The 26,714-nt window shown below is 41.8% G+C and overlaps 1 protein-coding gene across 4 annotated transcripts; it reads left to right on the top strand.

Moving 5' to 3' along the window:
- Positions 1-1,396: 1,396 nt before the first annotated feature.
- MRAP2 (melanocortin 2 receptor accessory protein 2) lies at positions 1,397-26,362 on the top strand. 4 transcript variants are annotated; one of them, XM_050895040.1, is made up of 7 exons: positions 1,397-1,468; positions 7,152-7,249; positions 7,924-8,086; positions 11,263-11,505; positions 12,391-12,540; positions 17,541-17,640; positions 22,919-26,362. In XM_050895040.1, the coding sequence occupies exons 4-7, from the start codon at positions 11,442-11,444 to the stop codon at positions 23,310-23,312; spliced, it is 708 nt and encodes a 235-aa protein (XP_050750997.1). In that variant the 5' UTR covers positions 1,397-1,468; positions 7,152-7,249; positions 7,924-8,086; positions 11,263-11,441; the 3' UTR covers positions 23,313-26,362. The 4 variants fall into 4 exon arrangements, with proteins under 4 accessions (XP_050750997.1, XP_050750998.1, XP_050750999.1 ...); XM_050895041.1 differs by having other exon boundaries at positions 11,260-11,505; XM_050895042.1 differs by lacking the exon at positions 11,263-11,505.
- Positions 26,363-26,714: the final 352 nt, after the last annotated feature.

The following is a 26,714-nucleotide window of genomic DNA, read 5'->3' as shown; positions in this document are numbered from 1 at the left end:
AGATGCCCTTACTTGCACACGACCTGCACTTGAGTGCAAGAAGACAAATGGATATGAACCACATAGAGAGGCTGATGCTAAAGAGTAAGTGCCAAAGCACTAGCAAGGATCCACTATAACATTTGAGTGTAGCAGGCTGGTGGCTTCGTTGGATAGGTGTGTGAAACTTGTTTCCTAGTACTGGATTGAAAAATGAAGTCATGTTATTCATCACAGCACTTGATTGCCGCAAAGATGCTTAAAAGCCATGAAGATGGTGAAGGGACTGGAGCATGTGACGTACGAGAAGAGACTAAGGGAGCCGTGACTGCTTAGCCTAGAGAAGGCTCAGGGTGCTCTTACCAATGTGTATAAATAACTGATGGTGGCAATAAAGAAGGTGGAGTGAGATTCTTCTCACTGGTGTCCAATGACAGGACAAGAGGCAATAGGCACAAACTGAAGTAACAGGAACTTCCATTAAACATGAGAAAAATGTTTTTTTGCAGTGAGGGTGACCAAATACCAGGATAGGTTGCCCAGAGAGGTTGTGGAGCCTCCATCCTTGGAGATACTGAAGACCTGCATGTCATTTCCTGTGCTTTGATAATTGCAAGCAGCAGAGGCAGGTACTGATTTCACATACTCTTAAAGGTCTTTTCATTTTAAGAAGCTGTAGTTCATAGGAATGGAAATGGTGCAAGAGGCCATACAATCCATGTAGTTCTAAGGCACTGCCCTTCACCTCCTGGCAGCTGAGACAGCACCTCTCACAACCCTCACTCCCCACCACCGGGAGCAGGCCTGGTGCCAGCAGGCCTGGCTGCCCTCGGCCACGGGCCCCAGTTGCAGTGGCTCCCCATGGGGGGCCTTGAGCCTACCCACGTGCAAACGCGCTGGCCCCTCCACTTCCAGCGGGGGCAGGCCATCCTTCTCGGCCCTCCTCACCCTCCAAAATTAATGTTCCCCCTTGAGAAGTGTGTGCTCCTGCGAGGCAAACGACACACAGGGGTCACTCCCAACTGGTGCTCTGCCCCCGTCGGAAGCCGCGCAGCTCCCTGCTCCCTTCCCTTCTCCTCGCCGGCCGGGCCACCTCACGGCGACGAGCCCTACCCACTCCGCCGCCCGCACCTGCGGCCGCCCGTGGGGCCGCTCCCGCCCGCGCTGCCCATTGGCCCGGGCGCGTCACGTGGCCGTGCCATGCCGCCCGGGCGGGCTGGGGCGCGGCGGCTGCTGCTGATTCATTGGCTGTGGCGGGGCGCGGTCCGGCTCGGCGCGGCTGTTGCTGCCGCTCAGTCAGGTAGGAGGACGGGGGCAGGCAGGCAGGCTTCGCTCCCGCGCCGGCTTCATCCCGCCCGGCTGCCCCTCAGCGCTGACTCGTCCCGGGTCGAGGGCGTTCTTGGGGGGGCTGCGCCTTTCGCCCGGGACGAAGCGGCGTTTCGGGGTCTGGCAGCGCGCACGGGGGCGCGGGCGGACGTGCCCGGTGCGGGTAAGCGCGGTGAGGCGACGGTGCTGCGGAGAGGGGTGAGCGAGCGGAGGGCGGGAGGGGCGGCGCGGCGCGGAGCTGCCCTGCCTTGGCTTGCCCGCTCCGCGCCGCCCTGCGGTGGGGCCCGCCGCCGCGGCTGGCGGTGCGCGGGTGGGTGAGTGCTCCCGGCTGAGCGGCGTGGAAAGCTCCGTGGGTGGCGTGGGGTGCCGCTGCCCCAAGTGCCTGTAGTTCAGCCTGCGTTAACAGGTGGCTGCCTGGTTTCGAAGCCGAGACCTGTTGACTTTCGCAAGCCTTAAGGTCTGAAGTAGTCCTCTAATTTTTACTTTGTTTAAAATAATAAAAAAAAGCTTGAGGTGGCTCTGTTCACTTGGGTGACGTGGAAAATGCCACCTGCAGAAAGCTTGTGTCACGTTTCTGAATTTGTAACGGGGTGATTGCTTCTGATGTTATGAAGTCTGTGTATTCAAAAGCAAAACAGCTAGAAAGCACATAAGTTGCTTGGAATACATGGAAATTATTTTTAGTCCTCCCAAATTGTATGTTGTGTTCTGCTCTGACTGCTGAGCATTTGAATGAACTTAAAAATTTAACCTAAAATGCCTGGGGCGGGGGGGGGAAGGTAAGTTTGTGGTGTGTTTGTTGTGGTGGGTGTCATTTTTTTTTTTTCCCCCAGATGACATCTCCCTTTGTGCTTTCAGACTGAAGGGATGAACTTCTCTCCTCTGTCCAGCCTTAGATTACTTCTCCTATTCTCAGTTTTGCCCTCTTCCATTTCCCCCATGTGCTCTTCCTTAGTCTTCTGCTGATTCTCATACTCTTTTTTTTTTTTTTTTTTTTCCCCTCCCCTCCCTTCATTCTCCCTTAACAGTCTCTTTCTTAACAGTCGTCGTCTTAGCAGTCTCTTCCTCTGGTGAGCAGCCTCTGTTGACAGTGACTGGTATGGTAGGCAGTTCAGGTCCCTCTCCTGAGCTGTCTGCCCTTCTTTTTGCTGGAGATAATCGCCTCAATGACAAGCTGGCAAAACTTCCCTCCGAACAGTCTCTGTTCCATGATATTTGCTTTGCTCGTCCTGGCGTATCAGCCTTGTCCAGTGCTTAATGCTGGACGGTGATTGGAAGCGTAGGCACACCATTAGTTTGCCACTTCTCCTGTGACAGGTGTAGCTGGTAGAGGGATGGGACAGCAGTGGCAATACCGTCTTAAACTGCCTCGGCAAGGCTGGTGGGGGTTGGTTTGCGAGAACGATGAGGCATTTCTATTTCCAGGTGTGTTTCCCAGCCTACTGCTCTGTTTTGGAGCCGGTCCCTCTGCTCCTGTCTGTTACTCTCATTTGAGCTCCCCAGAGGCTGTATAGACAGGGATGCCGATTTACTTAACCGCTGTGGAAATAAATAGATGTTTTGGTTTCTGCTTGGAGATAATCAGGTAATAGTCTCAAATACTGCTTGTTTTTTCTTGTCCATTTGTGGTTCCTATTCAGGTTCCTAATCAGAGAGTCAAGATAATTTTTTTACCACAGGAGTAAGTACCCAGAAAGATGCCAGGGGAACGGCAACTCTCCATTGACTCGAGGACAGTCTGGCTCCATTCTTGCTGAAAATAATGAGACATCCTGGGTGTATCAATCGCAAGCAAAAATGTATAAAATAAATCAAGCTATTGCAAGAGAATACTTCCCCCCCCCCCCTTGTTGGAGGGGAAAAAAAAAATAACCCAGAATATTAAGAGCTGGACAAAGTCTTTTACTGCCTGTTCTTTTGCTGGTTGTCCACATACACTTTGTGATGGAAGAGGTTTTAAGGTAGAAGCACAGATGATACTCTTGCAGCTTGTTCAACAGTTTAAATCAAATTTCCGGTCTTTGAACCAATAATACGAGCTATTACTGGCAAAATTTTAGTACAAATTTTAGTACAAATAAATGAAGGCTTTGTTCTGCATACTCAGTGCAATGGGCCTTGGTTGTACTGTTTTAATGATGTTTCCTTGGTCTCTAGTTACTTGTTTATAGCCTGGTGTAGCACAGAGATGTGGCAGGGATTAAGAATGGGAGAATTCAGATGAGTGCTTGTGCTGTCTGATTTGCCTGAAAAGAAATTTGTATTTGAGGCACTACAATAAATTGTTTGCTGCTTCAGCAGCACTGGAGCAAAGAATTAGATCTAAAGACAGGAAAAAACTAGTTCTGGTTTGGAAAAATCCCCAACCAGGTTGACTTTTAATAAACAGCTCCATTTCAGTGACTGTTTGAAATTCTTACTGAACCGATTAAAGCAAAATTTCTGCATTGTATTGTAGGCTGACTACAAAAGTTCAGAAAACATTTGTCATTCAAGTGTGGAAGTTTTCAAGAAAAGCTGAATTTTTTTATTTTCTTAGTTCTTGAGGAAACGTAGTACATAACTGACTTTTCAATTTGAAAAGTCAGTTTACTTTGCATCTGAGAGATTATGGCTTTACAGACCCTGTGTGGGTAGGAGCATAAACTGAAGATTTTTCCACCATAGCACAGTCAAAGCATGGCTGTGAGATACCCAAGTGTGGGAGTGGCTCTGAACAAATGGTCTATTGTACCTGGGTTTTTTTTTCATCTCTGCCAGTTTATCTTCTGCTGGCTTCAGCGTAGACTAGAAACAACTATTTCTGGGGGGAGAACCACTGAGAAGTGAAGAGGTGTTATGAGAGGTGTGCTGTGGCCTGTACTTCAAACCAGATGGACATTGCGTGAAGATTAGTCTTATTTTGTAATGGGAGAGGGGAAATGCACTCAGCTTCCACTCTGCTTGTCAGCCTCAGTGCTTTGGTCATTTTTTTCACTGATGCAAAGCCAAAACAGAGCTATGAAATGAGGCCTGAGCGCACTCATCCGTTTTCTGGGCTGTGCAACCCTGTGAACAGCTGCTCTGCATTTAAACCCAGGGGCTGGCACATTGTGATGGGGTGCCCTGCAGGTTTGGTAAGGGTGGCCTGTGCAGCAGCAGCAGCAGCATCTCTGCTGCATGGCACAGGGTGTCTTCAGGCCCAAGGTAACTGACACAAAGGGAGCCGGGGTAATTTCAGCTCTTAATCAGTGCCGAGTTTCCCAGAAGCAATCACACAAGAGTAGTTCCTTCTTTTAGGTTAGGTGTGGTTATCTGAAATACTCCCGGGTGCTTCTGTTCTTGGATTCAGTTGTTCTTTTGGCTACAATGAGCGCTATGCTTCCAGTGTGTCTTCATGACTTGCAGACTAGCCAATTTGAGTAAATCTAGTCTAGTAACCCTGTGCATAGGGTTACGTGCATTGACATAAATTCTCTTCACAGTAAGATTTTTTTGCTTTCAAATTTAATGTCATCTTTTAGTTATTAAAAAAAAAAAATTACAATGTTTGTTCTGTCCCTACTATGGAGGCTGCTTTTTTTATAGGTTCTTACGTGATAACTCAAACAGAAGTATTTTAAAAACAACTCTTATAGGTAACCCATCTTCTGATGGCGCCATTCCAGTTGACCTGCAGTGGGCTAATCAGTAAGAATGTGGAGGGAGGGAAGCTTTCCTTTCTCTCTACTCAGAATAAGGCATCGGATTGACAGACTTCAGGGTTAGCAAGGAATCCAAAATCTCAGCACTGAGCTTTCTGTGGGAATAAAGCTAATAAAAAGAGACATTTAATAAAATAAAAAAAGACTACTTTGCCAAGCCAGGAGAATAGTGCAGCCCAAAAGCAGAGGCATTCAGGGCAGGCCAGTTGCAAACTTGCTTTACGATTTACTCTTACCTCATTAGTGGATGTGCCAGAGCTCTTTCACTTGAGGGTTTTCTATAACAAATCAGCCTGGGACCTCTATCCGTGATATTTACTGGAAGGTTAAAGGTTAAAAATTTGTAGTGTGAAAGGTTAAAATTGGCTGTATTATAAACAGCTGAGAGGAAGGCAGCCTTTCTTTTGGAAAGCATTGAATATACTTACATATACCATTGATGTCAGCATTTGTAACATTACAGGACTGAAAAGGTCTCAGTACTTCAGTGCTTGCTGATAGGCCTTCTTCTAGTCTGGTTGGTCTTGAGGGAACTTGGATTTTGAAGCTGCCATACCTGCACATCTAAGAGGAGGTTGACTTTTAGTGGGGAGAGGAAAATGGGCTCAGTAATACCCAGAGCCCTCTTCTGACTGCAGCCTTGCCACATGTGCAGCCGTGTCCATGAGCCATGTCCAGAACTAGGTTCAGCGGAGGTTCATCTGGGGCATGTCTGGGAAAAGGCTGTTGAAAGGATAATCTTCCCTCTTTAAAAAATGCTCAGAAATTTAAACCTGTTACTTTCTCTTTAGAAAAATAGCCTTTGCTTAAAAGAAAGGTTTAGTCTTGTTTTCTACTGTGACTATAACAACTGTCAAGTTGTTTGGGGTTTCTTTGTGTAGAGATGTATTTGGGTGGAAAGGTGAATTCTTGTAATATATCAGTTTTTGCCATCCTAAATGTCAAAATGAAATGTTTTCTGAGCTCAGCTGAAGCTCAGCTTCGTACATTGAAGCTGGATGATGGATTGATTGTGTAATTCTGCCCTAGCTGCAGGAAATAAATGGAATTATGGCTAGCATATCTTTATTATTTGTAGATAATACTGTCTCTTAAGACTGTATATTCTGGCTGTAACTTTTAAGGCTTTTGGTACTGGAGTTAAGCTAAGCTATTTGCTTCAGTGTGTTTTGGGAGCACGTTCCAATAGCTCTATACTAACTGTTCCATGTCCCTTTACTGTCAGCGCAGGACTGAAACTTTTTAAGAGCAAAAGGAACACTTAGCTTCTGTGATGCCACGTTAGGTATAATTCAGCTGTCTTCTCAGACAAGGCTTACGAGTGAGCTTATATAGTATTTGCTCTATTTTCAGATCCATATAGTTGTCTGTGAACACATAGTACGGTATGATTTCATATTAGTTTCTGCCTAACTTCCAGCTGGCCTCTACTGAGTTGAACTACTAAGTGGGCATTAGTGTTTGCATATATCATTATTATATTTAGGAAAATACTTGGTAAACTGTTTTGGTCTTTTATTTGTTAAATTTTACTTTAAAGTCACTATGTCATTGCTTTTAAACTAAGTACAAACAGTAGCTATACAATTAGCATGCAAATTGTATGTAATGGTGTGGAGACTTCCTTTTACACTGCAGCACACAGTGCAAGGTATTAAGCATTAGTACATGGAAAATAAGATATATTCATGAGAATTTATATGTGTGGTGTTTAAGTAGTTTATTGTTGGAGTCTAGTTTACATTGCACAGTTATAAGGATAATAAAATGTATGTTATATGATGTGTAATACAGACATCTATGCCTCATACTACTGTAACTTTGTCCTTTCTTGTCCTTAGTTCCCAGGATAAGCAGTGACTAAACCAGCATTGTTCCTTACCATTGTTATAAAGTCCTTTTGTGATGAATCCAACATCATTCTTGTTATTTTAGTGCAACAGCTCATGCAGATGATGCTGTTTGTGAGCATCAATCACAAACGTAACCACTGTTAACATTGGTACTTTCTTTTCTCTCCAAGAAAAGTCCTAGGTATCATGCACTCAAAGTTGGCATGTATGATTGATTTTTAATTGTACGGTCAGTTTTCAGGTATATTTCTGTTTTTCTTGCTAAATTTCACTTGTTTTGTATAGCTTGCTTTCCTCTCTTTTATTGCAGGTGGGAAGATTGGGTATTACCCTGAAAAGACCACAAGTTTGATCTCAAATCCTGCCCATCTAGGATCTTGAGAATTAGCAAGAAGCAAGGACCATTTGGTTAAGTATTTCCTGCAGACTTCTTTCTCATTGGTGGTTGGAAGTGGCACAGCTTGTTCAAAGCAGTAGCCATGGGGTAGGGTTGTAGAAAGATGGGGTCTGTATTACCTTTCAGCTGATGCAGTGCAGAGTAAAAAAGTTTGTGCTTGTTTTTTTCATTGACTTCTTTTCCTCTGACTTCTCCTTTTTAGTCCTTGGGATGGAGTAAAAAGGAATGTGGTGGTGGCTGGTCATGTCTGTCCCTCCGCCCCCTGAATATTGTTGCTGGTACGGGGACTTAGGGGATATGGGAACGGCCTGAGTTGTTAACTTCTCATAGGCAACAACTTCTGGGGTTAATTGTATTGCCTAGCTGATGCATTAGGTTGTAGTGCTAAGCTTTCTCAGGCTAGGACTTCTCACAGTTTGAAATGTTGCTACTTTTTTTTTTCCTGCCTGGCTTTTGGGATCTTCACCATTTGCAAGGGGCCAACAGTTTGTTCTTTTATTCTATGAAGACTATAAAGTGCTTAGACTCTATGGCAGTAAGCAGAATGGACGTATGTGGAAAATAAATGTAGCTTTTGATTGAAAATTTACCAAATTGCTTGTGTCTACCATATTGCTAGTTTCTCTTGCTCCAGAAATGAACAGTACGTTGACTGGTCCACATGGATTTATTCTTGTGCATGCAGGTCGGGTTTGGAGGTAGTTGTTGCTGGTTACATACAAGGCCAGTTTCAGATGTACACAAAACCAGATTTGCCTTTGTGGCCCCAGTGGTGGTGTAAGCCATGAAGTTGTGCTTCAGATATGGTGTGTGTCCAGTTTTGCCTTTACAGTGAGTCATTTTGAAAGGTAAGTGGCTGTGAGCTTTGTGCAATGTGTCGATGATGTCCAGATTGAAGCAAATAGTCTAACTGCAGCAGCATTTGACGCCCTGCTGCTGCAGTTCAAAGATGTGGATTTTGTGCGAATATAGCCCAATGGTCAAACTGGCTTGCTCAGGTACCACTGGCAGGCAAGACAAACTTTCACACAGGTTACAAACGAGTTCTCATGAAGGTATAATTCAACTCCAGGAGTTGCAGTCGTGTCTCCATGGGCAGTGTTTGGGTACCTGTTGACATCCTTTGTCTGCAGAGAGCAACCCAATGCTCCAGAAGAAGGCCGTGAGCACTTGCCCTTTTTAATTTCTGGGAGACCGACCTGCCTGAATCTCCTGGTTGGCAGCACTGAACACAGCCCTGCTTTGGGGTTTCTTGAGTGATCAAAGTGAAGCTTTTTGTTGCTCACTTACTTGCTCCTGAAAGAAATGAGCCAGAGTGAGGAAAGGCTGTTTGCATCCATACACATCAAAGTCAACAGAGGGGCTTTCATGTTTGCCTTAACTCCTGCACACCACCCCCCCCACCCCACCCCCCAAAACCCTCAGCAAGGTCAATGTCAATTAGAGGAGCTCCTTGTCATACCTCAGAGCTGTGGGATGAATCACTGCTGTCTGTTCCTGGCAGAAAGAGCTCTTGAGTGCATCTCCTGGGGGAATTCCTTCCCTGAAGTCCTTATCTGGCATCTGCTGCAGTCCCTCCATGACCTGCTGCAGCCTGGCAAATGCACCTGACAGGCTGCTAGCATGCCAGCTCACCCTGCTTTGCTCTTCCTTGGGAGATGTAAGGTCTTAATGTTCACTACTTTCACTGTGCTGGTCCTTGTTCCACCATGCGAGGCTGGCTTTTTAAGTGGAATAAAAGGTTTGTTTTAACATGTTTCAGGCTGAGGTTTTGGAGGCATTTGGACACACAAAGCTTACAAGTGAGCTGTAAGCTAGTTTGGGACCATGCTTATGCTTAGCTGTACTGGATGATTTAGAGGCATATTTTATGTGTCCCACAAAGCCTGAGGCACAGGTTAGCCTGGGAGCTGGTGACCCAGGTCTCAGTTAGCACCTCTCCCTCTTGATAGTGGCTTGTCTACAGTGAAAGTAAGTTTAGAAATGCTTGTAGTCAGTGGTGAAACACTGGAGCTTCTAGTCCTGACCTAAGACTAAACCAGGACAGATTCTTTGTGTCTCAGAAGTGGCTATTCTCCCCATAAATCATAAATGGACACTAGTGACTAGATCGGGAGAGAGATCTGCATGTGGCCCAATTAATCCCATCTGCCTGATGGGATGCCACTTGAGGTGGAAGAAGAAACACTTTTCGGACTGTTCATGTACCCTATTCTGAAGTTTTCTGCCTGCAGATTCCTGTTCAGCTCTCTTTATAATATTAAAAGCGGGGAGGTGACAATGAACATTGGTGATGCCATATGAGAAATATTTAAATGAAAGACTTCTCTGGAAGGCTATAAAAGAGAAAAGCAGTCCTTAAACAGGAATGTGCTAATAAAATTTGTCAAGAGACTTGTCATCAACAAAACATTGAGGAGAAGGGGAAAAAAAGATGGTGGGAACCCTGTGCAGCACCATGTAGTCTCTTAGGGCCCAGTCACAAAATGAAACACAATCTTGTAAGAGACAACTGACAGAGCTGAGATGGGAGCAAACTAGGACAGGAATCTTAGGTTTTTCTTTGCTGTTTGCTTCTCCCTGAGGCAGCAGTTACTTTAGTTGATTAAAAACAAGAAAAACCTCTGTCTAAAGCTTAATTAGACGTTCTCCCTTTGATTCCAGGAAATAAGAAGGTTTTCTAGTCGCTGGGAAAGCAAAGGAGGAACTTTACTGTAACATAGGCACTTAAAAGTTAGACTTACCTCTTTCTGTCATGTTCTTAAAGCATTGGAAATAGAGGATGGGAAACATCCTCAGCCATGAACAGGGTTGTCCATTACAGCCATCTTTTTTCTTCCTCCTCTGTGCTTCAGGCTAGTTATTCTTGCTGGGAGCTTTCTGAGTGGCTAAAGGAGGGTGAGGGGTAATGAGAAGCTCCTTATCCTGACCTAAGAATGGGGTTGGTCACTTCTCTCCGCATCTTGGCCCCCGCCACCTTGGCAAGTTGCTCATTGTGAAAACTAAGCTGGTTTGAGTTGAAAAATAGATCCATTTCTTGTTTTAAAGGATTTATCATTTGCCAGTCAAGTTTTGGTATGTGTTTAAGGTTCTGAACACTGTAACTGGGTGTGAAGTTTACTTTTTCAGGCATACTTCACTATTTATTTAAAATTGTTTTGAGGCATTCCTGCCAGCATTTGCTCATGGTAGAATAGTTGCAGAAAGAACTTTTTTACAAATTTGAAATGCTGTTCATATTCCATGGGTGAATGTGTTCCTCGTTTTGTACCTGATTCTTGTTCTTTATGTATGGCCCTCCTAGCACTTGAAACATGTGCTTTACCTGGACAGCCTTAGTCAATCTAATTATCCATAGGAAGGACTGAAGTTTCAGTTATTTTGAGTGGCATGGCTGCTTAGGGCCCTTCTTTTCAAGAAATTTTATCTGGATTTCACTTTGTGCTCTGGGAAGTTTCATTGTCCACAGAACAACTGATTGCAATAGTTTTATGAACTGCATGAAGCCTTCACCCTGCTGGGTTTTAATTGAATGCAAAATTACCCAAAGCTCAATTTGCTTTTACAAAAAGTATTTTGTAATGTTTCAAGTTGGATGTCCTGACTCCAGCTGCTGCAGCAGATGTTTTGTGCAGAGATGTGCTCTCTTTTGGTGTGCATAAAACTGTCTAATATTCTGAAAAAATTACTCTGCAAAATGCAAATCCCTAGTGCAGTGTTGTGGTAATGACAGAAATAGCTATCAAGACAACTTAGTGATGCTTAATGTTGCATTGCAGTTTTTGTTAATCTGTGGGGAAAACCACTGCTGTTTTATTTTCCTTCCGTAGTGGCGTATTGACGCTGTTTATTAGCACAGAGTAATTTAGGTTGGAAGGGACCTCTGGTGGTCATCTGGTCCAACCTCCTGCTCAAAGCATGTTCAACTAGATCAAGTAAATTTTTCCTTGTATCTAACTTAAATTTCCTCTTTCCCAATTTGTGTCCGTTGCCTCTTGTCCTCTTACTCTGCACCTCTGAGGAGAAGTCTGGCTCCGTCATCTCTGCACGCTCTGACTGCAACTGTAGACAGCATTAAGGTCTCTCTGGAGCCACCTTTTCTCCAGGCTGAACAAACCCAGTTCCCTTAGGCTCTTGTGCACCCTGTGCTTCAGCTCCCTGACCATCTTGGTGGCCTTCTACTGGACTTGCCCCAGCGTGTCCATGTCTTTCTATTATTGGGGATACCAAAACCGGATACAGTACCTCAGATACAGCCTTAGCAGTGGTGAGTAAAGAAGAAACACTCCTCTTGACCTGCTGGCTATGCTCTTGTTAATTCAGCCCAGTACACACTTGGCCGTCTTTGCCACAAGGCATATTGCTAACTCATGTTCAGCTTGTTGTCCGTTGCGGGTCCTTCTCTGCAGAGCTGCTCCCCAGCAGTCAACCCCCAGCCTGTACTACTGCATGGGGTTATTCCCTCCCAGATGCAGGACTTTGCATTTGCACTAGTGATCCTCATGAGGTTCCTGTCACTCCCTTTCTCCAGCTTGTCCCAGTCCCTCTGAGTAGCAGTCTGCCCTCCAGCCTCTTGACTGTCCCCGACATAATCTGTGAACTTGCTATAAGTGCACTCCGTTTCATCGTAGTATCAGTCCCTGAGGCGTACCACTGATAACCAGCTGCCAGCTGGACTTTGTATGGATAATATAACCCTTTGAGCCTGGTAGTCTGGCCAGTTCTTCACTCAGATTTTCATGGCAGCATTCATCCTAAGCTGCTGAGGCTGGTGGTCTTTGGTATTTACTATTTTTGAGCTATAAAAGCTATATTCAATATGAGGAGCCTGGTTTTGATACTTTGTACACTTACAGGTGTCCCTGTGGAGGTGAACATAGGTTCTCTTCTTTCCATTGAAGAGAAGCTTTGTGATGGCTGGTGGTTGGCCAGCCAAGACTGGGGAAGGAATGGGAGGGGATGCGATAGCCTTGTCTGAGGCAGTGATACTGAATTTTAAAGGAACAGGTGAGAGAGAGCCTTTGTAAGCGAGAGTGGCTTCTCTTGGGAACAGTGATGAGGAAGAGATCACATAAATAAGAAAGGATTCTCTATAAAATCAAAAGATGCACTAGAAGTGTGTAGTCTGTATTAACACATTTCGTATCCACAGGTGTATGTATATTGAGGTGCAAGATGTCTGCCCTGAGGCTGATTTCTAACAGAACCTCCCAGCAGGCCTTGTCTAACTCTGATTACACCTGGGAGTACGAGTACTATGAGTACGGACCGGTGTCATTTGAAGGCCTGAAGGCTCATAAATGTAAGTTCAGTAGAGACATACTTTATTGCAGCTGAGCTTCCCCATCTTAATGTTCCTGCTCTTCATTTGTAACTGATTATTGTACAAAAATCTCTCTCCTAATTTTTTGAATTCTCAGCAATTAGAGGTATTACTCTATTTATTAGATTATTATAATTGTTTATTATTCTGTATCCTTTTGTTGACTGCTTTTCTTGTGCAGTTGAGAACCATGGATTTCTTGGCTGTGGTAGAAATTTGTCAATACTGAGGAATATCAGACTATCAGGAACAGTTCATAACGGCAAATACAGCCACTGCTGCTTCTGGTGGCTACTTGGTATGATCCGTGTTGCTTTGTTCTTGCTCCTGTTAATGCTAAAAAGGCAGTGGTGGGCAGCCTTACTGCTTTTGTTTTTCTTCACAGAAAATAAACTTAAGGCTTTTAAAAGATTTAAAACAAAAGAAGAAATTTTTCCTTCTGAAGAAACTTATCATTGGGACTTTCTTCATAGGAGGAGTGTGCTAAATTCAGCATTCTGCTAATGCTGGAGCTCTTTTTCAGTAGAAGTAACAAGTGGAGGACAGGGACCAGAGAGATGAAAAATATGGGTAGGAATTGAGAGGAAATTTAGCTAGGACAAACTAGTACAGCTGGACCAACATTTATCTAAAATCTAGACAATGGCTTTTATGAAATGTCTCTGTTTGTTTGTTTGTTTGTTTGTGGGGGGACGGTTGTGGGGGGGGAAAAACTAGAGCAGAATTTGCTTTTTAGTCTGAATTGTAACTTACCTTTTTTCCCCCCAAAAAAGTCTGCTGATTACTGTCTGTATTTTTACAAATGCTAGGTACTTGAAAAATGTAGGTTAGCTTTTATCATGTTTCTAATTTATATTCCATTCTTCCACTTAATCAGAGGCCAAACCTGATTACAAAGATTACTGATTACAAAGATCAGCTGCAGTGTTATGTACATGCCTTCTTTTTAGCTCAGTGTGTCACAGAGTGACGGGAGGAAAAAAATATAAATGATAGTTACCTCTGTTTTGCCACTATACCTTCCACAATCCAGATTTTGGATTGCCATTGAAGTGATTGCCATGCTAAGCGTAGCAGCTCAGCTTCGCTGTCTGGCTGTGCAGTTTGTAGAGTGGGAGGGTTCTGGACAACTCTTACTAGAGAACGGGACAGAAGTAACAACCACTTTTCAGGTGGAGCTTGATGTACTTACGAAAGAGGTTAATAGTAGTATTGAATCAGTGACCTAGGAAGTCCCTTCTAGGTTTTTTTTTTTTCCAGTTTTTTGGGCTTTTTTAACTGATAGATTGGAGTTGGCTCTGTTTACTTTGGTGTTACTGCATGCATTCTCAGAGGGCTGAGTTTAATCTAGTAAAGGAACAATCTATGTCTGTGGTGTGTATGGCATGGTATTTCTTGATGTGGTGTGTTCTTGGTATGTTTCTTGTTCTAGCTATTTCCAGCTGAGTTGAGACTGTTGAGGAATGTGGAGGCAATGTGGTCAGACATTTAACTTCACTGAAATCCTAAGCCGGGGAGGAAGGAGGAGAGGAGATTACACTGGGATTGTATTAGGAGGGAGACCTTGAATATTGACAAAGAGAGGGTGTTAATGAATGCCTGTAACTTACATTGGAGAGCTTAAAGGGGAGTGGACTCCAGTTTAGGTGATACAGGCTGGCGGTGACACTTGGCCAGCTCTAAAACATCACTGGCCCTTCTTGAAATTAGAGGTATGTGATTTTTTTTTTTAAATTATTATTTATTTATTTCTGATACACAAGGTATTTCACCCCAAATGAGAGGACACTGTTTTGAACCATAACGTAAGATGAATTCCACAAGAGAAAGTTGGAGGCCACTTTTGGATTAATGTTGATTTAATTAATTGTAGGCAAGGGGAGGTTCCTCGTAATTTCATGTATATAAAAAGGAATTCAGAAGCCTGTTTTCTGAAAGCAGAGAAAAATTTATGCAAAGTCAAAGTGACCTGTGAAGCAAAATATTGACAAAGCAATCTAATACACAAGAATACGTTTCTTAAAAAAAAAAAAGTGGAGGTGGGGAGAGGATGAGGTGTTCAAATGCCACAGTGACTTTTCAAATACATGACTGCAAAAAAAAAAAAAAAGATGTTTTACAAATAAAAAGTATGTTCTGCCTGAGGAGAAGTGAAGGCAGGAACTAGAAATCAGAAAATTCAGAAAAGTAGGCACCAGATGTTTTGTAAATTAAAGCTTTAGAAAGTAAATAGACAAAGATAGCCAGGAGATATCTGTGACTAGCAGAGATAAGAAAAAAATCCTTTTTTGTGCCTTTGGAACAGAAGAAACCTCAGTAACATTAGAGAGAGGTAAAATACGTAGGAACGATCAGGGGAGTCAGAACTGCTGCCAGGATGTTATGAGTCTGAGGAAGGAAAGGAAGGCTGATACTGCAACTTGAGAAAGTCATGGGATACTTCCCCAATCTATTTGTAACTTGGGACAGTATTATAAATGTAGTCCTACATACCATATTTTTTGAATAAATGTTGTGTTATGTACTGTTTGTTTTGAATAAATGTTTAGAAGTTAGTAGGTTTGGATAATTTGCACTTAAATGAGTGAGACCTAAATGAAATACTGAAGAGAACTCAGGCCACCTGCTTTAATTTTAAACAAATCCAAAGAATGTAATTGATACAGCAGAGGGTTGGAAGTGTGTCAGGAACCACAATAAAGCAAGGAAGATGTAGCTTTAGGCTCAGTAAACTTAGGAATTCTGTTGCGGGGGGGAACACCAAACAAACCACAAGACAGGCTTGTTATTCAGCACACAGTGCTGGCAGGTGTGATTTTTGTGGGGAGCAGTAGTTTATCAGAATCTTGATAATTTTTTTTATTTTTTCCTTTAGTTTTTTTCCCCCCATAGTTGATGAGTTAAGTTTTGCGGCTTGATCAATATAATCTATGTGCATATTTTTTAGACATCGTACTTGATCGGACTTTACATTCTCATTATCAATGCAGTTGCATATCATTGAAGCATGTCTGACTAATTGGTAGGTACTAGTAGCTGTAAATGGTTAAGTGGTAAATTTTTTAATGGGAGTATTTCTTTTTAGATGGAATTTTCAGGTACTACAAAGTCTAGTGGGATGGTAGATAATCATGAGCTATTGTGTATTAGTAAGGCCAAACACAAGGTGCATCCTGAACCACTGAATACAGGCTATACTTATAGAATGATTCTGAAAATAACTTAGGGCTCATAATGCATGGAATTACAGGAATAAACTCATACCAGTACACTTTAAGCATAAAGGAGTATTACAAACTCCTCCCCCCCCCCCATCATGGACACCTATACTTGAACCACCCTCTAGTTATTTCACAAAGGGTGTTGAGAGGGGGAGATATGGCAGAGGAGAGATGGAATAAACATTGCAGTGGGAGACTTGAAACTTAACCTCCTTAGCTTACCAGAAAAAGGGATTAAGGAGTGACTTGATTGTGATCAAGTATTGTCACAGGAAGAAAATCTCAAATTGGAGCAGGCACTTTGACTTTGCAGAGTAAGAGCAAATGGTTTGAATTGATTTCCAGTTTCCAGATGTGCCTTTTAGCGTGGAAGAGATTTCACAGTGGGAGTGTGATTAACTGTTGGGGTCAAGCACCAGGCAGGATAGCTGATTCCTTGTTTTCTGGTGTCTTTAGTTAGTCCTGTAGGAGATTCAACAGGATGGCTAAAGTTCTGTGCTGTGCCTGCTGCACTGGGTCAGACAGATCATCATGTAGCTTTACAGCCAGCGAGGATCTGTGAGGTTCAGTAGTAGCTGCGTAATGAGAGGTTAAGGGCAGATAGGATACTTGTCCTGACCAAGACTTCCCTCTTGCATGTTTGTATGTTAATTTTTTGGAACTTTTACAGTGGAAGTTTTGAATATTTGCATAAACAAAAAATGACTAAGTGAAGTGACAGGTGAAAAAGTCCCTGTATACTGTGGGTCCTGGACCAGGTCATATTTTGGGTTGGTGCTCTGTAACTTTGGGCCATGCTTATCAATTGATTGTTGCCTGGAAATATGTTTGTCCCACTTGGACCTCTCTAAATCAAGTTTCTGGAAGCTTTGAGCTTCCTTCAGGAGCAGCTGTGGATCAACTTTGAAGTCATAAGTGGACATAGATTTAAGCAGGACTGGTGATGTATCTATGGGTACATTTGCTATAAATGAGAACAGTAGGTACGTTTTATGCACACAGGCAAAAAGCCGTGCTCTTCCCAATTGTTTCTATATTTGGCTATTGCATTGGTGTTTTAATTAACTGGTGGTTTGACTTTTTTGTCCAAATCCATTTTGGCTCCTCTCACATTGTATTGCAGTTTTCTGTATGCAAATTGGAAACCCAAATTAAAAATTATTCAAAAATGTCTTGTATATGTTGGTTATTCATATTTGTTGAGGTAGCAAATAGTTTTATCTGTGGTTCCATTTATTTCAGGACCCTCTATCTTACTACTGAAAGAAAGCTAGACCTTCCTAAACCTATTGCATCAAAGAAATCCATCAAAACCCGGAAACCTAATGGTCTGGGGCAGAAATCATTTAAAATAGCAGGAGTTCAGTTCTATAGGGACAGAGGTTTTTGCTGAAAATCAAATAATCCTCTCTTCTGAGTTCTAGCACTGAAGTTGTTTCCAAAGCAATGCTTGGAAATGGGCCAGGCATCACAAAGGGAGCTGCTTTTATTTGACTAACCAAGAGAATTTAGTGTCTTCCCTCTTTCAGCTTGTTTCTGGTTTGTCCAGACATCAGTAAAATTCGGGCTAGAAATGACAGCTTCAATGGCAGCTTTCTGTTTAAAAATAGATAACGATAAATCTGATTGTCCTTCCTCTTTGCCACCCAGGAACAAGCTGCAAAGTCTTTTGGGATTTGCAGTCATGCTGCATGTGGAAGGAAACTTTCTGCAAGTGCAGGTGAAATACTGATCATCTTGTTTTCTCTTTTTCACCAGATTCCATTGTGATTGGATTTTGGGTTGGTCTTGCGGTTTTTGTCGTCTTCATGTTTTTTGTCCTGACCCTGCTGACGAAGACAGGAGCACCACATCAAGAGTGAGTCAGAAAACTGGAATAACAAACCCAGCCTGCTAAGTGGCGCATCTGTTCTTTTGCAGCCCCCAAACAAGCAGCGACAGTGCTGACATTGCGCTGGCTCAGCACCATCTTGTTCTAGTCCATTCTTATGAAAGGGTGCAGTCTATCTTTGTTTCAAATAATCTTTGTTCCAAGCACTTCTAGGAGACCAATTCTATAGAACTGTTATTAATGTGTTCCCTATTTAGCAAATAGTCAGTAGGCATGCAGTAAGAGAAGGGAATAGCTGCGTGTATGCATTTTCATGCTAAAAGGAAGTTGGTGGGTAGGCTGCCAAACAGGTGGCTTTTAGATTACTGTTCTGCAAATAAATGGGGTCATTCTAGGTAGGCTCATGTTATGATGGAGTGGAACAGACAAATGTGAATATTGACAGAGTATATACAAATAAAATGCAGTGCAGATGTTAAATTAAGGAAGTTGAAGTCTGGCGGGTTTCCACGTTTGTGTGTTCAAGTCCAAAAGGTAGATATTGGTAGTATTTACAAAATCTTCCCTTAACCCTGTAGCTCCCCTAGTCTTAGCTTCTGCTGAGAAGTTCCAGTAGATGCTGAAGTACAGATCAGCTCCACATTTGTTTAACACCAGGGTCCCCTGAAAGTCACAAACTAACCTTTTTTTCTTGTTCTTTCTGGCTGGTAAGTATGTGCAGACCGTGCCTTGCCTCATCCATTTACCTGCATTTGCACAGCATGCAGGCTGTCAGTGTCCCTTCCTCTGAGAAAGTTTGAACCCGCATCTCTCAGGCTTGCGTGCCATAAAGTAGAAATAAAAAGCCTCTGGAGAGTGAGATCGCTTGCAGGCAGGCAGCAGTGATGAGAAGCTGATTGTGAAAGACAATTGTTAGTGCTTATCACTAAAGCAGCCTGCCTATCTCTGCCTACTGAAGGCCCTTTGCTATTTAGTCATATGTAGACTGGCTCTGAAACTTCATGTAATAGCACATCTCTAGAGACAGGGCCATATTAGAGAGGACATACGTATATCGTGAGCCTCTTCTGTGCTCCTAAATTTTTGCTTCTGTGAGAAGGCAATAGAGGCAGAAGAATTCAGCTTCCCAGAACTGACTTGGTGGTATTCTTGCCTCCCTTACAGACTGTCATAAAGTAGCCAGACCTTGCTCCCAAATATGTTTAAAGTCCTTCTAAGTGTTGGTGTGCTGCCTCTTCCCTGGAGATCTTGTTTCTTAGCTGAGCATCTGAGTCTGTATCCCACGTGAATAATTTGAGAGGGGAAGAAGTGATGAAGTCAAATATACAACAAAGAGAATTTAATGTGGATATTTGTCAAAAGTTTGTACAGTTGTTAAAATGTACTTTCAGGTAGCAGAGGCCTGCTTGGTATCTCCCACTGTTTTTCTGCTTTCTTCATCAATTTTCTTGGAACAGGTTGACCTAGAGAGTTTGTGAAACCTCCATCTTTGGTCAGTTTCTACATCCAGATAACCTGATCTGAATTCAGAGTTGGCCTTGCCTTCATCAGGGCATTAGGCTAGAGACCTCTGGAAGTCCCTTCTAATCTAAATATAATTTTTCTTCAGTTGCTGAAGAGAGCCCAGTTATTCCTTTCTGTATTTGTTTTAAACTTCCTTTGCAGCTTTGGGAGCTGTGTGCTTGAATGCTTGCCCACTTACTGTGTATGCTGAGTTGGCACCTTTAACAAATCTAAGCACTATTTTTTTGAGATTTGATAACCAAATGTGTATGGTACTAGAAATAGATCATCCAGGAGTACACTAAGGGCAGTGAATACTGTTGTTTCCTCTTCTTTCTGGTACATGTCTATAAAAACTGGAGAACATAAATACCTACCTGTAAAACCAGTGCAGACTGTGGTTTTAGTTTGCCTGCATCTTCTGTCTTTATACCTGACTGGATTCTTCATGACTCATTGTTTCATTAGTGGGCTGTCTTGCAGCCCTCCTTTAGAAATAGATGTTAATGGGATTCCTAGGTCTTGGGAGAAAGCCAGCCTGATTGATGGACATGTCTCTGACTTCAGTAAGTCAATTTGGCTGTTCTTTAAAGTACCATTAACATGAGAGATAAGTTGTAACTGGGTTCAGATGGATGGATCCAAAGTAGAATACTCTGATTTTTCTAGTAGTATGCTTTTCTTGGCTCAATATAAAGGGGTATGATAGCATGTACTTTTCAAAATTGTACAAGATGTTCAGAATTGGGTACATTCTCAGACCAGAAGAAAAGGGTCAGGATACAGGCAGGGAGAGGTAGAAATTTAATTAGTTATGGAAATGATGCCTGTTGCACTTTTCTTCTTTTTTTTTTTTTGCTTGCGTATTAGTAACTGTAGAACATTAGCTTGTGTGACAAAAAATTTTGTTGACAATCTTTCTGTTCTGCCTGAAGAGTACTCTCGTTCATCACTCGGGAGAAGATAGTACGCTATGTTTGTTTCTGCATTTAAAAATGTCCTTAAAAACACATTTGTGCAATAAAAGCATGTATTCATGTAACCTATCTGTACAAAATATTGGCTGATGTAATCTCAAAGCTTCATGCAGCTATTGAGGCAGGTTGTACAACTAGTTGCAGTAAAGGTGAAATGACTTATAATTTTTTTTTTAAGAAATCAGTTGGTTTTGGTTAAGGATTTTGGGGTGAAATCCACTCAGAGAAATGCAGATCCACTGAAACAAAAACTTCTACAGATATATGTCTGTTTGCTGAAAACTTACTCAGGAAGGTTTCTCAGGTTCAGGGTAGCACTTCTGGACTGGTACTAAGGATCTGTTTAGATCCCTCAAGTTTACTTTGGGATGCCAAAGCCTGCTATTTCGGAGGACTGGCTACTTATTCCTTTCCATGGTTTGCCAAGTACCCCAAGTTACTTCAGGGAGTGTTGAGAGGAGGGGTGTTTAAGCTATAGCGGAATCTCAAGTGTCAGTCCCAAACCAGTATGCCCCTGTTAGAAGGGTATACTGGGCAAAATGGCCTGTACACTGACAATGCACTCAAGTCCAGTGGGCAGAGTCCAGAGCTTAATACTGAATCCAGCAGACCAGAACCCAGCTCATAGGCTGGAAGATTCCCAGAAAAGGGAGCTTGGGTTAGTTCATTGGCAACTGCTTGTTTTGAGTGGTTTTCAGTATGTATGATGTTCAAGGTGTCTGGCATTCACCTTCCTGTTCTCTTGTTGGCAGCTTCTGGGACTCAGAGGGTCCTGTTAGCCCAAATATTGCAAAAGGGATTTGATTGTCCAGGTGGCTGTGCTCTCTTCCACAGTAAAACTGGGATTTCTGAGGCTGCTTTTCTTATTTTGAGTGTTCTGAAAAGATATACGCTGAGGTATACTTGCATACTGTAATAAGCAAGACTATGCAAGTTTTTAGTTTAAAAAAAAAAAAAATTCCTCACCAAAATACAGAAGGATAGTGTTTGTGAATTTCAGAATCCAAAAATATCACTGTGTATTAGATCACGTGTTCCCTACTCATGAGCACAGGATTATTCTCTATCGTATGTCCTCAACATTCTGGGTCATTATAAAATTTCTTTGCATGTTCTATTCTTCCATTTAGATTAGGTTGACATTGTCAGTCTTGTGTGCCCCTCTGTACAGTCAGCTTTTGCTCCTTCAGAGCTTACTGGCTTATAAAGCACTTTCCACACCTATGAACTAGTTTTACATTACTTCTCCAATGGATGCATTTTAAGCTTTCTTCCAAAGTCACTTCTTCCTAGGCTTATAGCGCTTGTCCTTCTTTCTGTGCTTATTTGCCACCTCCACTGTCTGTGCCACAGTACTACATAGAAGCTCTTGGTGACAGATTTGCGAAACTATATATGCAGCTTAAATTCAGAGTGGTGCTTCCTGTTGCATTATAAATACATAAATGTCAGTTGTCAGTTCTGAAGGCTACCACAGTATTATTCTAGTCTGTTTGCCTCCTGGTGTGTATACAGTAGATTATTACTTAGTTACTGGTCTGTCTTGCATCAATTTAAACATTATGCTTCTACATGCTTCACTTCGAAATGCAGAATGAGCTAGTACAGTTTTGACAAACTAGAGGCCTGCTTTGATTTGAAGGCTAGTGTAACTGATTTTGTTAGGATAGAATTCTCATATCAGGTAATGGAAGTAAATTAACATTCGAGAAGCAGGGATCTCTAAGATTAACTATGACTGAAAGACTAATGGTAGGTGTCCTGTGAACTTGAAGGTTTTAGGGGTAGATTTCTGAAGGTGCCATCTGAGGCTTTCAAAAGCATGTAGGCACTTACCCTCTACTGCAGGCTCAAGGGAATTAAATTATAGTGTTTCTCTGAAAATCTCTTAAGTGCTGTGTGCACCTTTAGGCGTCCAACTATCTGGCTCCAGTGTCATTTGCTACATGTTCACATGTAAACAGTATGATTTATTAATTCTTACTTAACAAAACTTATATTCTGAGAATATGTTTAGGTTTTTCACTACTCATCCTCTGAATACCTCTACTGCCTTTCAGATGCAAATAACTTGCGTTTTGTCATGATAGTATATAAATTCAGCCTGACAAAGAATGTATTACCATCTGTAAAACTTCTGTCTAGCTTGAGCTTTTCTCACCCCCAGCTGTTCATGGTTCCTGCACAAGTCCATGCAGATTGGAGCTGGTTTGAGCTAACACTTCTAGAACACTCCAAGAAAAATGTTAAGATGTCCTTCCTGGGCTATGTGTCTGAATAGTTAAGACTGCCAGTCTTTATAGCAGTCTTTATAGTTCCAGATCTCCTAATTTGGAAAGCTGAATGTCATTGACTGAAGTCAGTGGAAAAGATGGTTTGATGTCTGGACAACTAAGCACTCAAATTATGCCCTTAGTGACAGCAGTGCTGCCTACGTCTCAGATTTTTTTTCTATCAAAGATTTTTCTCAAAGTGTTCTATAAGCCATTTAAAAAAACTTGTTACTACTTGGTATCAAGAGAAAATACTGAAGGGTATTTCTAAGCTCATTCAGTGAGCTGATTATTACAGTATATTGATTACTAGAAGTGCCACTTAAGAGTGCTGGCATTGATAACTTATTCCCATGGAAAATTATGACAAATCAAGACTTAAAATACCTTCAGCAGAAAGTAAGAAATAGTGCTGGCTTTTAAACTCTGTTGTAGATAAACTGTAGGGTTTCTTTTCTTCCTGATCATAATGGTTGCTGAAACCAAATTTGCTGTTAAGAACTCAAATAGTTCTACTTTTGTGCTTACTGTATTTTTCTTTTTCCTCCCTAGCAATGCAGAACCTTCTGAAAAAAGATTTCGCATGAATAGCTTTGTGGCAGATTTTGGAAGACCTCTAGAGTCGGAGAGGGTCTTTTCTCGTCAAATAGCTGAAGAATCCCGGTCACTCTTCCATTTCTGTATTAATGAAGTAGAACACTTGGGCAAAGCAAAACAAAATCAGAAAGGTTCAGGTCTGGAGAGTAATATCCACTTCCAGGAAGTTCCCAGGAGCAGTGGAATGTTTGAGGAGGACCTAAATTGTCTTACAAAGTTTAACATTCCTAACTTTGTGAACACTGAGCAGAACTCTTCACTAGGTGAGGATGATCTCCTCATCTCAGAGCCACCAATCATTTTAGAAAGCAAATCGGTCATGCAATCTTCCCATCGGATCCTTGACTGAAAAGTCTTTTACTTTAAGGTAAACATTCCCGTTATTGGCCAGTTTGAAGCGTTTCTTGGCCTTCTGGTATTTTGATAGAAGGTATTTCAGACCTGTGGTTTTTATTGTATGTAAGACTGGCTGTGCTGACAGAACTCAGTTTAGATAAGAAGTAAAACACTGAATGCTTTATTCTGATGCCTTTTGTGGTCTAAACCTTTTGCCCAGCATTATTTTTGCTTCCTGATTTTTGGGTTTTTTTTTTTCTTGTTTTGTTCTTTGTTTTTAAGTGACTGCTTATGTCCAGCTTCTGAACGATACCATAATAATTTGTGGGAACTGTGAAGGCTGGAGCTTGCTATTGGGAGGTATATGAAAAGTCCTCGGCCAAGAAAAGTGTAAACCTCAAAATAAGACTGAAGCAAGGAATAAACAGGCAGCCCCTGGGGAGATTCTGCAGCTTCTGCCACTCCCAAAAAGGACACCTGAAACTGAGCAGCACAATGGATGTCTGCTTGGCATTAACTTATATTTCTGATTCCTAACTGCTTTTCAGTGCAGGTTAAACCCAACTTAAAAAGCTTCCAGAGAGAATACCTTGCATATTAAATTGTTCGGTTATACAGCATTTACAAAATGCTACCACCACCTGCTGCTGAGTAAAAGCAAATTGGTGCCTGTAATTATAGTACTTCAGAGTGACATTCTGACAGCTGCCCAGTGATGACCTGGAATTTAAGTATTGTACACACAAACAGTAATTTGACCTTTTTTTTTATTGCTTATGTGAACTTCCAGTTTGGTAAGTGCAAGATTCAGTAGCTAAATCACAGGAAATGAGATAAAAACTGTTCTTTTGCCAATAGTTACTATATGCAAAGGGTGGTGATATGTTAAGCTGGTGTTATGCTTTGCTTATAGGCTGAACCTTCCTGTGCTTTTTGGCTCTTTAAATGGCCCTTTCTTGACTAGTGGGCCAGTGAAGGCCTAGCAGGCTTTGAGTTGTTGAGAGGACCAGCTCCAAAAGCATAGCTGAGCTGCACTTGCTCCATCTTCTTTTTGTACTTAGTTGCGATGGTGTTGCAACCACAGCTGTTCTCCCAAGGAAAGGTTTGTTAAGGAATTGAAGAGGTGTAATTTCAACCTTTAAGTTTATGTTTTAGAGAAGGAATAAGGTTCTGAACCTTAGCCAGTACTTAAATTACATTTCAGCTTTCTTCAAAAGATCGTAACTATAACTAATGGCCAAATGGTTTTAGAGCAAGCACGTAAGATGCAGAGGAACTGCGTTCAAATCCTTTGCTGGATTTGGAGTAAGAGTGCTCTGCAGGAAGTTCTTAATTGAAATGAAACTAGTGGATTCAAGATACTGTGCCTAACTGGGGTTTTTGAAATTAACCTGCTTTGTATACGACATGTTTGTGTCAGAATGAAAATGCACCAATGGCCTGCTGATACATTCTTCAGACACTTAAATGCTGATTAATTCATTCTTCCTTCACCTGACAAATAAAAAAAAAAGTGAATGGGTTGTGCATTTAAAGAACACAAAGAGTGGGGGAAACCTCTTTTGTTTTTATCTCCTGTGCCCTTATTATAAACCACTTATACCTAAATTTCCTGTTTTCAAATGTAATTCTTGCACTACTTCCTAGTGTTTAAAGTAATGGGATTATACTTAAAGCACAGCAGAGACTGTTTAAAACTAGCAGATTATTGTTGAAAATAGTTCCCATGAGAAGACTGAAGTGAACGCTGTTACAAATGAGCATAGCTGCATGGGTTGCAATGTAGGTCTCCAGTATGCTGCTTCAGGGTGCAGAAAAGGCCTCCTTTTACAGTAAGTACTTAACCACAGGTATGAAGGCTGTAGCTGTGGACTTTCCTTTTCTCTTCCCAAATTTCTTAATTTGGGAAATCTGCCTTTTGAGTGTGGCAACTGCTTCCTGCACCTCAAACAACCGTTAGCTATCTGATGGTTAAGCTTTGTCTGAACTGAAGCTCAATATTGTTCTTGCTGCTAAGCTCTGGGACTTCTACTAAATGTGGCTCTTATAGCCTATTTCTGGATGAGTGAGCTGCCTTCAGTCATGTTTGAGCTATTCTTTTTTAATTTTTCCTTTGCTGTGCTTGAAAACAGAAATGCTGCTTAAATGAGGGGAAGATCTGTGTAGAATCTTTCTCCTCTGCAACTGAGAAATTAAGCTTAAAGCATTTAAAACTACGTTTCAAAATAATGCAGGTCTGGCTTTAGAGAAGCTTGCTATTCCCAGTGGGCTAACCTAAGCTTTTCTTCTGCTACCTTAAATCTTTGTGGCTTTTGTTTGGGTGCATAACTGCTACTTCGGGGAGAAAGGAGAAGTATTCATGTGTATCGATGCTGGTGACACTTAATGCCTAGATGAAGGGTATTTAATAAAATGATCAAGGGATAATACCAACTTAACTTACAACACATCTGTATTGTATTCTTAGTGTCCTTCTGAAGCATGTATTAATCCTGTAATGGTATTTAAGTGTTTGGTTCCTGCTTCTGTTCTTCCCTGACAGGGGTTCTACTTCTTCCATCTTTTCTCCCTTCTATCTTCAAAGTCCTTCACACTGCTTTTTACAGAAAAATAACCTGGCACAGCTCCCACATGACTTCAGAAGCACTGTGGCAGCAATACAGTCTGATTCAGATTTTTGCTCTGCCTCTGCATTAGAGCAGAGTCAAAGAAACTTTTTGCAGTCTTCAAAAGCAGTTATTTTAAAGCTGTTCCTTCTTTTTCCTTTTTAAGAACTAATAGACACGATGTTTTGCCTCAGGGGAAAGGGGACTGGTGTAATAACCAACTTTGTATAACATGTTTAAAAAAATTCATCTTTTCCCAGAAAACCAACATGAGTTGGTTCATTATGAAGTGAATAGAAAGTGTTTTGACCAGGGTAATCCTTCAAAAGGAGTACCTGGAATTTAATGGTGTTTGAAAATGGAATTATTGCAAGTTTTTGTGGTGTTTGGGCTGTCTGTTTCAGAGCCTATTCTCAAAACTCACTATAAATGCATCACCTGTAGTAGATTTAACTTCATGGAGAGTTCTCCTAAGATAATTACATATGTGTGTTTGCATAAACATGTATTGTATTCTGTAAAAACTTACTAGGTCAAGTTATGTATTCCAGTTTTCAGAGGTGAATATTTGTGAAATGTTCTTCTGTGTAAACAAGTTTTAGTTGTGTTCCTTTAAAAAAAAAAAACCAAAACCAAACCAAACAACAAAACTGCAATGTAAAATCAGAAAATGCCTGCTCAGAGAAAAGAAAGGGAAAGGTAAAACCATGAACTTCTCTACTACAATCCAGTGATATACAGTCTCTGAGGCTAAAAGGAGAAGTAAGTGAGGTGTATTTGTCATGCAATTTAGTATTTATGCACCTGAG

Source organism: Gymnogyps californianus, chromosome 3 (genome assembly GCF_018139145.2).
Source record: "Gymnogyps californianus isolate 813 chromosome 3, ASM1813914v2, whole genome shotgun sequence".
In the NCBI taxonomy this organism is placed as follows: domain Eukaryota; kingdom Metazoa; phylum Chordata; class Aves; order Accipitriformes; family Cathartidae; genus Gymnogyps; species Gymnogyps californianus.
Note: the sequence above shows the minus strand (reverse complement) of the source record. Positions and strands in the feature narration are given on the sequence as shown.

What these genes read in the sequence shown, in the direction of transcription:
- MRAP2 (XM_050895040.1), top strand. Translation starts at nt 11,442, where the DNA reads ATGTCTTTCTATTATTGGGGATACCAAAACCGGATACAGTACCTCAGA. An exon ending in CAGATACAGCCTTAGCAGTG is followed by an intron (nt 11,506 to 12,390) that starts GTGAGTAAAGAA and finishes TCGTATCCACAG; the next exon opens with GTGTATGTATATTGAGGTGC. An exon ending in ACAGGAGCACCACATCAAGA is followed by an intron (nt 17,641 to 22,918) that starts GTGAGTCAGAAA and finishes TTTCCTCCCTAG; the next exon opens with CAATGCAGAACCTTCTGAAA.